The sequence below is a fragment of the Salvia miltiorrhiza genome, chromosome 7, assembly GCF_028751815.1.
Source record: "Salvia miltiorrhiza cultivar Shanhuang (shh) chromosome 7, IMPLAD_Smil_shh, whole genome shotgun sequence".
NCBI classification, from domain to species: Eukaryota; Viridiplantae; Streptophyta; class Magnoliopsida; order Lamiales; family Lamiaceae; genus Salvia; species Salvia miltiorrhiza.
The window spans coordinates 58,845,333-58,858,955 of record NC_080393.1 but is presented as its reverse complement, the minus strand read 5'-3'; the positions used below and the strand labels follow the sequence as shown (position 1 = coordinate 58,858,955).

At 36.7% G+C, this 13,623-nt stretch overlaps 3 protein-coding genes across 4 annotated transcripts; 1 reads left to right on the top strand and 2 right to left on the bottom strand.

Moving 5' to 3' along the window:
- Window positions 1-1,091: 1,091 nt before the first annotated feature.
- LOC130995180 (ankyrin repeat-containing protein At5g02620-like) lies at window positions 1,092-4,601 on the bottom strand. Of its 2 annotated transcripts, XR_009092085.1 has the most exons (3): window positions 3,505-4,601; window positions 1,480-2,198; window positions 1,092-1,203 (listed from the first exon to the last, which is right to left on the bottom strand). XR_009092085.1 is itself a non-coding variant. In XM_057920333.1 (2 exons), exons 1-2 carry the CDS (start codon window positions 4,069-4,071, stop codon window positions 1,551-1,553), a joined length of 1,215 nt encoding a protein of 404 aa, XP_057776316.1. In that variant the 5' UTR covers window positions 4,072-4,600; the 3' UTR covers window positions 1,092-1,550. The 2 variants fall into 2 exon arrangements, 1 of the variants encoding a protein (XP_057776316.1); XM_057920333.1 differs by having other exon boundaries at window positions 1,092-2,198; window positions 3,505-4,600.
- A 738-nt stretch (window positions 4,602-5,339) lies between these two features.
- Window positions 5,340-8,525, top strand: LOC130995173 (late blight resistance protein R1-A-like). The gene has a single exon (XM_057920325.1). The coding sequence runs from the start codon at window positions 5,615-5,617 to the stop codon at window positions 8,387-8,389; it is 2,775 nt and encodes a 924-aa protein (XP_057776308.1). The 5' UTR covers window positions 5,340-5,614; the 3' UTR covers window positions 8,390-8,525.
- A 2,475-nt stretch (window positions 8,526-11,000) lies between these two features.
- LOC130994524 (ankyrin repeat-containing protein At2g01680-like) lies at window positions 11,001-11,645 on the bottom strand. Its single transcript, XM_057919568.1, has one exon. The coding sequence runs from the start codon at window positions 11,610-11,612 to the stop codon at window positions 11,001-11,003; it is 612 nt and encodes a 203-aa protein (XP_057775551.1). The 5' UTR covers window positions 11,613-11,645.
- Window positions 11,646-13,623: the final 1,978 nt, after the last annotated feature.

Sequence of the window (13,623 nt, the reverse complement as noted above, 5' to 3'; positions counted from 1 at the left end):
TTTTTCTCCCTCCTATCTCTTTTACAATATTCTTTATTTTTTTATCTTTCTCCTTATTTTGTTATTATATTATTTCTATTTGTATCTCTTTCTCCTACAAAATTTATATATCTTCTCTTCTCTTTTGATTAAAAAAAACATAATATTTATTTGTTGAATTATTTTATCAAAGCATACATAAAAATATTTAAATTAAAAGTATTAATTAAAAATATATTACACAATTATTAACAAATATCGAGACAATATTATAAAAGTATTTATTAACTTTAATTTTAATAGAAAATAATAATCAATAACAAAAAACTTTCGATAAATTTAATTATTATTATACAATACTCATTGAACTTAATATTATACTCCTACTCATTAAGTTGATAAAATTATTACTATACACTATTTTAAATCAAATACTACTATTTAAATTAATATATTTTTTGTTATTAATTAATTTGATTCATAAATAATAATATTTTTACATAATTTCAAATTTTTAAAATAAATAAATATATCGTGGCCGTGCATCGTACGGGAGGGCGTACTAGTTTAAGAAAAATGGGGGGATACTAAAATAAGTTCGACGAAAAAGAAGAAAAATAAAAGAATTAGGTTTTGATTTTATTTTAATCTTAGTAAGAAATTAATTACGTGGAAAAAGATAATCCACATAAGCTCTAACTCATCACTCCGGTGGCCAGAAAAAATTGAGCGGACGAAATCGCAAAAATTGAAAAAATTATGATTTAATTCGCCACACTTCAAAATTCGCGTTAAAATTATAAATTAAAAATTGTTCGTGATTTTATTTGCAAAAACCCCTATGTATTATCAAAACAAATACTCCTACTTGGTACACTGACATTAACATTTCAGTATGGAATTGAAAGCATTTTTTTTTGTTTTATACATTTATTTTCACTTTGATGTTAATATATTATCTCAAATTTATTATTGACAGTATTAATTTTGTAAATTATATAAAAATCCGACCTCATTTTGTTCTTTCATTCATTTATTGGAAAACTGAAGAAATCAAATTTTGATGTAATTTATAAAATTAATGGCATCATTAACAATTTTTTTTTTTGAGGTATTAGAATCAAAATAAACATAAAAATAAGTAATGCTAACGTGAACTAAATGAGTACATTACTCATGAACGATCAAATTCGTAGCAACATTTTCTTTAAATTCTATTACTCCCTTCGTCTACTAATTCAAGGCCTACTTTCCTTTTTAGTTCGTCCATCAACTCAAGGCCTATCTATTTTTAATAAGTTTTATTCATATTTTAATTAGTGGGTCCCAATAAACAATGCAATTTTTCTCCACTCAACTAATAAACAATCCCTTTCTCCACTCAACCAATAAACAATATATTTTGTGGGACCCTTTCTTCACTCAACTAATAAAAATACTATTTTTCTTAAAACCCGTATTTTTTCATGTAGGCCTTGAATTCACGGACGGAGGGAGTACTTAGAGAATTCATCGTGTTTCATAGAGAATTCATCCCAATTTATATTTCACAAATCTTGTATCCATAAGAATCAGAACGACCGGTCGGCCGATCTTCTCCGCCACGACGAGCGGAGGCCGTTGACGGAAAGGTAGAGAAGAAGCAACAGAAGGAAGCTGAGGAACACCGACACCACCGCCGCCACAATATACCCAAGCGACTGCTCCTCCTTGGGCGTCGTCATGATCAACGAAGCCCCATACCCCACCCCGAGCGACGTCAGCGACAGCCACATCGCCGTCGTGGCCACCGCCAGGAAGAAGAACTGCTCCAGCGGCAGGCCCGTGGTGATGAGCATGATGGTGACGAGAGACGAGACGAAAGCCGTGGTGTTGGCGTTGACGAAGTGCTTGTACATCTTGGGATGCGTCGACGCCATCACGGCTTGGCCGGCTCTGTGCGACGGCGTGTCGTCCTGCCACACGCCGCCGGGGGGGCTGACGGCGGCCTGGAACGCCATGGTGGCGATGAGGACCACCACCACCATCGTGATGTCGGTCATCTTGGGGAGGATCCCCAGCAGCGTCGAGTGATCGGACAAGCTGTTCAAGATTCTTCTCATGTCGGAATAGGTGGTTGGGTCTTTAGGGCTCTCCTTTAAGATATCCAAAGCTGTTTTGCCCATCAAATTTGTGGCTTCCTTGTCTAATTTAGTGATTTGCACCAAGTATTTTACCATCTGAGATTTTTCATACAAATTGATAAATGCATTAGTTTTGCTATCAACTACTATCACTCATGTTTTCTTCATTTTAACTCACAACTAGAGAGGTTAAAGTTATGGGCCGGGCCACCTTGAGCGGTTGAGCCCATTGGGCTAAAAGTGTGAATTTTATAGGATCATGAAATGTTCAGCCCAATCCAACTCTATTGGGTCATCGGGCTGTCGAGCCCAAACCGCCTTATCCCTTATTTGTGATTGTTTACAAGAGCAAATTAATAAGGCCAAGATGTCAACATAATTTAAAATGGCTATTTTTATATTATAAACACAAATTCTCATGTACAATCGATTGCATCATGCAACTGATTTTCAGAATGATACTACTTCATTCGGGAAATGACACTTGAACATTTCTGAATGACACTTGAAGATTTTCAAGTATCATTTGTATGTTGAAGTAGTGTCATTCAGAAATCAGTTGCACGGTGCAACCGATTGCACGGAAGAGTGCCTCTATTGTAAATATAAAAGATAAAAAAAATGCTATATCCGTTTACCAAGAGTATACAATAATTATTTAATTTAACTATAACCACTCAATTCTACATAACCTAGCATTGAGTTCAACTACAACCACTCATTTTTATATGATGAGATATTTTATCTACTAAAAACACATCAACCAACCATTTTATTAAAACACATGTCGAATTCAAACTAGTATATTTTTTTGGTGGACCAAGATAGTAGTTATTTTTGGCTTAAAATAGTGTTTTGCTTTTTGCTCACGTGAATTATCTTTACTTGATGATTATAAAGCTCCCTGATTCTGAGTTTATTGGCAAAATATGATCAATTCACCGTTAAAAAACTTTGTGATTGTGAATTGTAATTCACGACTAAAGAGATTCGTGGTTGTGAATTAGTAGTAGTCTCAATTTGTCATTTTGAAACATCTACAAAACGTAGTCTCATTCTCTTTATAGTACCCCACAATATTTTACATTTAATTAATATATCAATTTATTTATCAATTCTACCACATATGATCCACTACTTCAACCCTACTATTCACTAAACACTACCCTAAGGTAAAATTCGTCTAACTCCCTTCTACTACTATTTTTCCATGATGGATGGAATATTATAATAATATGGGTAAAATCAGAAAAGTTGCTATCTTTTTAATTGAGTGGCTATTCTTATCTTCACAATCACACAAGACTTATCTTTATTAGTTCATTTTAGGCCAGATATAATAGGCTAACAATTCAATCAAATTCAAATGATTAAGACATGAAACAAAAGTCTCGATGCTTACCTCAAGCTGATTGCACCTAACAGCCAAATGCAGCAATGTCTCCCCATCATCATCCCTTGCACACACAAGCTCCCCCAGCTTCTGCACCAACACCTTCAACGCCCTCAGCTGCCGATGCTTCACACACAGATGCAGCACAGTCTGCCCGCGCCGCAGCCTCTCCATAGCTGGAAACAGATCTTGCTGCAGCAGCTCCTCCAAGATCTCCACATTCCCATCCATGGCCGCAACGTGAACCGGGTTCATATCGTGGCCGTCTCGCCACCAACACGTCTCTGGGGCTACCACTAACAGTCTCTTCACCATTTCGAGCCTCCCTTCTTCTACGGCGATGTGAAGAGGCGACAGTTTCTGGGAGTCTAGGATCCGAGCTAGCCGCGGATTCATCTTCAACACCTCTTCCGCGATGCGTACTTGTCCGTGCGTGATTGCTATGTGTAATAGATTTCTTGAATATGGAAATGAGACTGCATCGAGAAGGTGTGGATCTTGTCGCAGCAGTTGTTGGAGTGTTGCTAAATCGCCCTTTGTTGCAGCATCGTAGAGTTTCTTCTCTGCTGCGGCCATTTATATATTAATCAATGGCTTCTTCAAGTTTTCTTGTAAGAGAAGCCGCACCGCGAGGATGCCGAGCTTGCAGGCTCGATCGGAGGTGCGAAGAAACGAGCTCGGCTCGTTGGCCAAAAAGGCGGGCGCGTGTTTGCACACGTTGATTTTGAAAAAAGGAGGAGAGAGAGGGGGTCGGTGGTGCAGAGAAGAAGAAAGAAGAAGAATTTTACAGAGAAGATGAAGAATGGGGACGGGGAGGCGGGGATGGGTTGTTGTGTTTATTTTTTTAATTTGTTTTTTAAATTTTTGTTTATATTTTTTTAATTTAAATTTTTGATTTTTTAATTTTAAAATTCTGCACTTTTTAATTCTTTTAATTCTTCTACCTAATTTTTAATTTCTAATATAATTTTTTATTTTAATTATTATAATTCTCAAATTTAAATTTAATAAAAAAATATTTTAAAATTCTATTTATTTTAATTTTAGAATAAATTTAAATATTAAAAAATACAAATGAAATATTTTAGTACTCGTTTTAGAGGCTCCACTATGGAGAAGGGGCTCTTAAGGGTTAATTACGCGAAAAATCATGAATTTTTGGTTGGATTTCCAAACTTCCCATGAACTTTTATTTTATCAAAAATTCCCTGAACTTAAGGGGTTGAACAATTTTCCATTTGAAAAAACAAAAGTTCCTGAAAAATTTAGAACTCCGATTAAAGTTCGTGATTTTTCACGTAATTAACCCCTTAAATAAGTACCACACTTATAAGCCTCCAAAAGAAGCTCTTGCGGTGTGGATGGTCTTACACATTGTTTTCATATTCAAGTTTGTGATATGTGAAGACTGATTGTTAAGACAGGCTGGCAATGTTTGAAAAAGAGCTGCGATTAATTGAGGTTGACTTAGAAGAAGATTCTGCCTACTTCCTACTTCACGTTACAAGATCAGAACATATGCTTAATTAATTACTTTAGTCAAATAAAATGAGAAATGAAAATAAAAATAAAAGATTAACCTAGGTTACGTGTCATAATAAATTTATAATGTAAAACCATTTTAGATGAATTTTTCTTGGTTATTTATTAATTAGATTGACTAATATAAGACACATGAAACATGATATGTATTAATTAAAACCGGCCAATTTTATTGATTAAAAACAGGCTGGCAATGTTTAAAAAAGAGCTGCTATTAATTAAGGCTGCAATGTCTTAAATGAATGCATGCTGCACATGGCTTCTTCATTTTTCTGATAAAAAGAATTTCATTATCATGTGTAGATATCCAATTAATTTTCCAGTTGACTTAACCTCTATAATTATAAGAAAGCCATGTTAGGTGCACATATAAAAAAGTCTGAATCTAACAACTGCAGCTTATTTTATTGATTTCAATTATGTTGCACATAACTTGTTCATCTGTGTCTTCTTTCTTCTTTGCATAAAAAAATTGGTTCTCTTCTTTCACCTCTCAAATATCATTTCTCATATATATATTTTCATTCACACTTCCCATAAATATAAACATTCTGTGTCTGCATTCAAAGAGTTAATCATGGCTGCTTATGGAGCTCTGGTTTCTCTTATGCATATCATAGATAGCATAAAAAATCATCCTTCCCCTCCAATTTCTTTCGATAAACAACAAGTTAAATCTCTAACTGAAAATGTTACCTTCTTGCAGGATTTTCTTGATGCTTATATTTCCCCAGTTATCGACGACCATGAGGAGGATCCATTGGAGAGTCGCATTGCTGATGCAGTTTATGCAGCTGAGGATGTCATCGAATCACAAATTGTGGTTCAAATTGATAACCGATCCACAATTCGTGGGAAGAAGTCCAATTTTATAACCTTGATTCGAGCTCTGTGCAAATGCGCAACTATTGCGGAGGACTTCTATCACGATCTACAACTAGTGATAGAAGAAATGAATTTAATCAAGAAGGAAGCCATGATTGTAGCAGCAGCAGCTCAACTGCAGAGAAAGGTCTCCTCAACTCATGCTGCCTCCTCTTCCACTGTGAAGGAAATCATGATGGTGGGCTTCGACGAGGTGTTGTTTCAAGTGCTGGATAAGCTCACCGGAGGCCAACTGAGTCGCCAAATCATCCCAATTATGGGGATGGGCGGCATTGGTAAGACCACTCTTGCCCGACATGTATTTGAGCATGCGCTTGTTAAAGAGCATTTTGATATTTGTGTGTGGATTACAATTTCTCAAACTTATAATGTGAGAGAAACCCTTAGAGATGTTCTTTCCCAAGTAAGTGGGGATCCGGATTGTGATCTGAGTGAGGGCGAATTGGGATTAAAACTATATCAGTATTTATGGGGTAGGAGGTATCTCATAATTATGGATGATATGTGGAGTATAGAGGTATGGGACAAGATCAGGTCTTTCTTTCCTAATTGCAACGATGGGAGTCGAATAATAGTAACAACTAGGTTGTCAAACTTGACTTCGCAGTTGGGTGAGTCTTATGGCGTTGGTATGAAATTTCTAGATGAGGCTAATAGTTGGGATTTGTTCACCAAGACCGTGTTTGGGGGAGAAAGTTTTCCTCGTGAGTTGGAGGATATTGGAAAGAATATTGTAGCAAATTGTAAAGGTCTTCCTTTATCAATTGCTACAATTGGAGGTCTTATGGCAAAATCTGAGCGCTCGAGAGAATATTGGGGGTGTATAGAGCAAAATTTAAGCTCTATTCTGATTACCAATAATGATGAATTTTGCTTGAAAATATTAAGGATGAGCTATATCTATCTACCCAACTATTTGAAGCCATGTTTTTTGTATATGGGTGTTTTTGAGGAAGATCGCAAAATTCGTGTCTCAATGCTGAAGAAGCTATGGGTTTCTGAAGGATTTTTAAAACCCGTGAGTGGAAAATGTTTGGAAACAATAGCAGAAGATTACTTGAAGGAGTTGGTAGATAGAAATCTGATTTTAGTTGACGAGTTGGGGTTTAGTGGAAATGTAAAGTTTTGTAAGATCCATGATTTGTTGAGGGACGTGTGCTTGAAAGAAGTTGAAAAGGAGAGGTTTTATCATATCATAGAAAAGTCTCTTTCAGTCATAGATAACGAACCTCGTCGGTTTGTCTTTCAAAATGCTGGAAGTTGGGTAATAAATGAAGTCTCGATATCACATGCTCGTTCTATAATATGTGATGACGATGGGAAAAACTTTGAAAGTCCTCACAATCTTAGATTGTTGAGAACATTCAAATCATATGATAGAGATACAAGTCGATCATCAGATGCTTATGTGGGACGTGGTTTTAATTTCCTACACAATGCTTTTCAATTGGTGAACTCACGACACCTTGCTATTAGAGTTAATTGGGAGTCCAAATTCCCGCCTTCAATCAATTTGCTTTGGAATCTATATACGTTAATACTTCATTACCCTCACCCTTGGGAATGTGATGGTCTTCTTGATGAGAGTGGTTGGAATGATATTACTGCACCGATTGAGATTTGGAAATTGCATCAACTTAGGCATCTCGAGTTTGTGGGAGGAGAATTGATTCTCCCAGATCCTCCGAGTGAGATGGTTATCATGGAGAATCTACAAACGCTCAGAGGAGCAAAGAATTTGTATTTGAATGAGGATGTGGTTAAAAGAATCCCCAATGTCAAGAAATTGCATCTATGTTACCAATTGGAAGATATGGAGGATTGCCTCATCAAGAGTTTGAGTGAACTGAAACAAATGGAGAGAGCAAACTGTTTGAGCTATCTCGAGTGTCTGAGTAAATTGGAAAACTTGTCCTGCAACATCTATTATGGATATGCTGAGTATTTGCAGAGGATTAGTTTCCCACACTCCCTCAAGAAGTTGAACTTATCTCTCTTTTACTCTGATCATCTGGAGTTGGTAGAGATACTGCAAAAGATAGGGTGGTTGCCCCTTCTTCAGAAGTTAGTATTATATCGCGGTACCTTCAAAACGGGCAAGTGGGAGACTATCGAGGGCCAATTCCGGAGCCTCAAACTACTACAATTGGACATGTGTGGTTGTCTAGAAAATTGGGCGATGGCGGAGAGCTCCCACTTTCCAGTTCTCCGGGAGCTTCGTCTTCTAAGATTAACAGAATTGCAGGAAATCCCTTCAGAAGTTGGAGAGATACCAACGCTGAAATCAATTTATTTGGAACATTGCAGTGAATCAGCGGTAGAGTCAGCTGCAAAGATAGTAGAAGAGCAAGAGGATTTATATGGAGACCAACTAGACCTTCATGTTCGAGTTCTACTTCGAAAACCAGATGAAAGACTGCAGAACTTGGCAAGTCCCAACTTTGAAATTACAGTTAGCCGTTATTAGAATCATAAAAAATTCAAGATTGTTAGTTGCAGTTTTGTAAGCTATAAAACATTGAGCTTTCGTTGCTTCATTACTGTAAGCTCCACAAGCCTTTCTATTTAAATATAACTCTTTTCGTTTCTCTTGCTTTTGGAAAGTTATGTGCTTAAACTTTCTTACATTATTAGATCATCAATTGCTCTTGCAGCTCATTTCTGAATTACTAGTTGTGTGTGGATCGCGTTTTCAGATTTTCTTTTTTCGCCCCCTTTTTTACATACAAGCTTGTGATTTGCGAACGCATGTGTGTATTATATATATATTCACGCACCTATACACACATAGAGTAGATGAGATTTGTTAAGACAGCCTAGGAACGACGTTGTTTTTTAATTTTCATTTCCACGTGACGTCTGGTGAGTCCATGTAGATAATCCGGCGTCCACGTCATCTCTTCATTTGGGGATTTCCGGTGTCATGCAAAAAATCAGAAAAATATCAAAGTTTATGTATTGTGGGGCTGAATTTAAAGGTGATGTGCAATTCTAGAAATTTGTGAAAGTTTATGTATTTAGGGGCAATTACCCCTTATAAAAACTACACATTCTCAAAATAAAAAATATCCACTATAAAAGAAAATTATAAAAACTATTCATTTTGAATTTGAAAGGACAAAGTTACATTTACTTAATTAACTAACAATGCTGAAATCACGAACCTTGCTGGACATGCTTGACTAAGGCATGTCAAGCATTAGTGGTAAACACACAAATACTCGACATGCCTTAGTCGAGCATGTCGAGCATTAGTGTATTTGTGATAAATGCTCGACATGTTCGACTTCTGCTAGTCGAATTAATAATAGTGGTAAGTACTTTAATGCTCGACATGCTCAACCATTGCGAGTCGAGCAATTGAGCATTTGTAGTCAAGCATTCTTAAAAAATACAATAATACTCGACATTTATCGATTACAAGTCGAGCATCAATGCAAAATACACTAATACTCAACATAAGGGTAAAAATATCCTAAATGGATATATTTATATACTCTCTCCCTCCCACTATAAGTGAGACTCTTTTTTTGGACATGAAAATAAAAAAAAAATGTATTTTGTGTGTAAATGAAAAACTGAAAAAGGTGTTTAAAAGGTAAAACTTTTACCCAAAAAATGAAAGAGTTCCACTTATGGTGGGACACCCAAAATAGAAAGAATCTCACTTATAGTGAGACGGAGGGAGTATTTTATAAAAAATGGGTATTTTTTAGATTTTGTATTTTTTAGATTTTATCTTTCATATATCATTTTGGCCCATTAATAAATGCATTACTTTTGCTATCAACTCATGAATGTTTTCCCTCAAAAAAAACTATCACAATTTTCTTTTTAACTCACAACTAGAGAGGTTAAAGTTGTGGGACGAGCCACCTCGAGCCCATTAGGTTAAAGGTGTGAATTTTATTGGATCACGAAATGTTCAGCCCAGTCCAACTCTATTGGGTCATCGGGCTATCGAGCTCAAACCACCTTATATATCCCTTATTAATAATTATTTACAAGAGCCAATAAGGCCACATGTCAACATAATTTAAAATGGCTATTTTTATATTTTAAATAGCTATAAAATATAGCTATGACGATATAAACGATAAAAATACTATATCCGTCTATTAAGAATGTACAATAATTATTCAATTTGACGTTCACGAAGAGTATTTTAATATTTTGGACATTACCTTACTTTCTATTTTTAACTATAACCACTTATTTCTACATAACCTCAAACTCAAATCAATCACAATCACTCATTTTTATACGTTGGGACCCTTTATTTACTAAAAACACATTTACTAATCATTTTATAAAAACACATGCCAAATCCAAACTATATTTTTAATGGATGGAGGAAGTAGTTATTTTTGGCCTAAAATAGTGTTTTGCTTTTAGCTAACGATTAAAAAACTTTGTGATTATGAATTGTAATTCACAACTAAAGAGATTTGTGGTTACGAATTACTCCCTCTGTCTTACAAATTAAAATAGTCTCAACTGTCATTTTGGAACGTTTACAAAAAATAGTCTCATTTTATTTATAAACATTTTCCCACAATATTTTATATTTAATATATCAACTTATTTATCTATTGTACCACAGATGACCCACTACTTTATCCAACAATATTCACTAATGCTATTTTTCCATGATCTAATAAGTGTAAAATTAGAAGAACTCCTATCATTTTATTTGAGTGACTACTGACTATTCTTATCTTTGTCAATTCACTTTAGGCTAGATATATATAATACTCTCTCCGTCCACGAAAGAACTTCTTATCTTTCCTTTTTGGGACGTTCACAAAAGAACTTTCTACTTATTTTTGGACTATACCCCACCACTTATAATCTTCTTACTTTTCACTTTTCACAACTCCCAATATTAATTATAACACCTTTTAACCACTCCCAATACACTCAACTACCTTTTAACCACTCCCAATACACTCAACTACCTTTTATCCACTCTTAATACACTCAACAATATTTTTTCTTAAAACCCGTGCCACTCCCTCCTAGGAAGTTCTTTCATGGACGGAGGGAGTACTATATAGGCTAACAATTTAATCAAATATTCAAATGATTAAGACATTAAACAAAACAAAAGTCTGGATGCTTACCTCAAGCTGATTGCACCTAACAGCCAAATGCAGCAGTGTCTCCCCATCATCATCCCTCGCACACACAAGCTCCCCCAACTTCTGCGTCAACACCTTCAACGCCCTCAGCTGCCGATGCTTCACACACAGATGCAGCACAGTCTGCCCGCGCCCCAGCCTCTCCATAGCTGGGAACAGATCCTGCTGCAGCAGCTCCTCCAAGATCTCCACATTCCCATCCATGGCCGCAACGTGAACCGGGTTCATATCGTGGCCGTCTCGCCACCAGCACGTCTGTGGGGCTACTGATAACAATCTCTTCACCATTTCGAGCCTCCCTTCTTCTACTGCGATGTGAAGAGGCGACAGTTTCTGGGAGTCTAGGATCCGAGCTAGCCGCGGATTCATCTTCAACACCTCTTCCGCGATGCGTACTTGTCCGTGCGTGATTGCTATGTGTAATAGATTTCTTGAATATGGAAATGAGACTGCATCGAGAAGGTGTGGATCTTGTCGCAGCAGTTGCTGGAGTGTTGCTAAATCTCCCTTTGTTGCAGCATCGTAGAGTTTCTTCTCTGCAGCGGCCATTTATTAATCAATGGCTTCTTCAAATTTTCTTGGAAGAGCAACCATATATTGACTAACCTTATTGACAAAGTAAGCTATCTTGGGCCATGTAATAGTAGCATATTGCAAGGCTCCCACTTGCTTTCCATCAATAGTACTCATGCCATCCCCTTGGAAAGTTGACTGGAGGATACCATGGGGGTAGGACATCCTTTAGCTTTAGACATATGGACCTTATGGAGTAAATTCAAAATATACCCTCCTTGACTGAGATGACCACTAGGAGTTTGGGAAACTTCAATACCCAAAAGATGATGGACTTCGCCTTAGTCCTTCAAAGAGAAATGAGTGTTAAGTTGTTGCACAACCTGTTGGATAGCAGAGGAGGAAGAGCCTGTGATAAGCATATCATCAACGTAAATGAGCAAGTATGTGACAGAAGAGCCCTTATTCTGGAAGAAGAGAGAAGTATAAACCTGAGATTGAGTGAAACCAAACTTAAGAAGAACAGAGCGGATAGTTAAAAACCAAGATCTGCTAGCTTGCTTGAGCCTATAGACGACCTTGCTTAACTTGCAAACCATATGAGTAGAGCCAATAGAAGGAGGCTCAAAACCAGGAGGAGGGCGCATATAAATTTTCTCAGTTAAATCACCATTCAAAAAAGCATTATCCACATCCATGTGCTTAACTGACCAACCATAGTTCACTGCCAGGGAAAGAATAAGCCGAATAGTAGCAGGCTTAACAACTGGACTAAATGTTTATGTGAAGTCAAAACCAGGTTCTTGAGAGAATCCCTGAGCCACAAGTCTTGCCTTGTAGCTAGAGATAGATCTATATGCCCTTCTCTTTATTTTGAAGAGCCATTTACAACCTATAGCATGCTTTCCTAGAGGTAAAGGACAAAAAATCCATGTGTCTTTCTTGATCAAAGCATATATCTCGAGCCCCATAGCTTCTGCTAGACAGATACTTTCAAGCTTCCTCATAAGTTTAGGTTCAATATGTACATAGTCAAAAGCTCGATCAACAGTGAAAGCCTTAGGCTTAAAAACACCTGCTTTGGATCTAGTAGTCATGGGGTGAGTAACAATGGGAGGAGGAGAAGGAGTGGTATCTGCAGTAGAACTATGTTGGTGATCATACAGTGAAGAAGAATTATGGGGAGGAGGAGAATTATAAGAGGATAAAGAGGAAAGTGTATTATGGGGTAAAGAAGAAGATGACTCATGATTAGGGGAAGGAGGTGGGGATAACTGTTGGTGTACAAGAGGTGGAATAAGAATAGAAGAGAAGCAGATGGAGCAGAAACAGGGTGAGCAGGAGCAGAAGTAGGAGTTTGATAGGGAAATGTTGATTCATGAAAAAGAACATCTCGACTAATGAGCACCCTGCCAATTTGGAGTAAGATCTTGTAACCTTTATGACTAGTGATGTAGCTTAAAAAGGTGCCAGGTGAAGACCTATATTGGAGCTTATGGGCATTTGTAGGTCTTAAGTAAGGGTAACACAAGCAACCAAAAACTTTCAAAATGGAGTAATCGGGCTTTTTGTGAAAAAGTTTTTCATATGGAGAAAGATAGTGCAGAAGTTTAGAAGGAGTTCTATTGATTGTAAAAACTGATGAAACAAAGGCATCATCCCAAAACTTGGTAGGAAGATTAGCCTGAGCCAAAAAAGGAGAGACCCATTTCGACAATGTGTCGATATTTGCGCTCAGCAAGGCCGTTTTGTTGGGGAGTATAAGGACAGGAGATTGGATGTAAACTGCCAGTATTTTGAAGAAGAGTGCTGAGACCTCTAACTCACCACCCAATCAGTTTGGAGAACCTTTATTTTGTGAGAGAATTGTGTTTCTACCATGGTTTTAAATCGTTGAAAAATGGTGTTGACATCAAATTTATGCTTTAATAAGTAAAACCATGTGAAACGACTGTAATGGTCTATAAATAAAACATAATACTGATATCCATAAGAAGAAAGGATAGGGGATGGTCCCCAAAGATCACTGTGGATAAGTGCCCAAAGT

Excerpts from the sequence above, each read along its gene's own strand:
- LOC130995173 (XM_057920325.1), top strand. The coding sequence starts at position 5,615 with ATGGCTGCTTATGGAGCTCTGGTTTCTCTTATGCATATCATAGATAGC.
- LOC130994524 (XM_057919568.1), bottom strand. The coding sequence starts at position 11,612 with ATGGCCGCTGCAGAGAAGAAACTCTACGATGCTGCAACAAAGGGAGAT.
- LOC130995180 (XM_057920333.1), bottom strand. The coding sequence starts at position 4,071 with ATGGCCGCAGCAGAGAAGAAACTCTACGATGCTGCAACAAAGGGCGAT. Across the intron at positions 2,199-3,504 it reads TTAGGTGCAATCAGCTTGAG|ATGGTAAAATACTTGGTGCA; the intron begins GTAAGCATCGAG and ends GAAAAATCTCAG.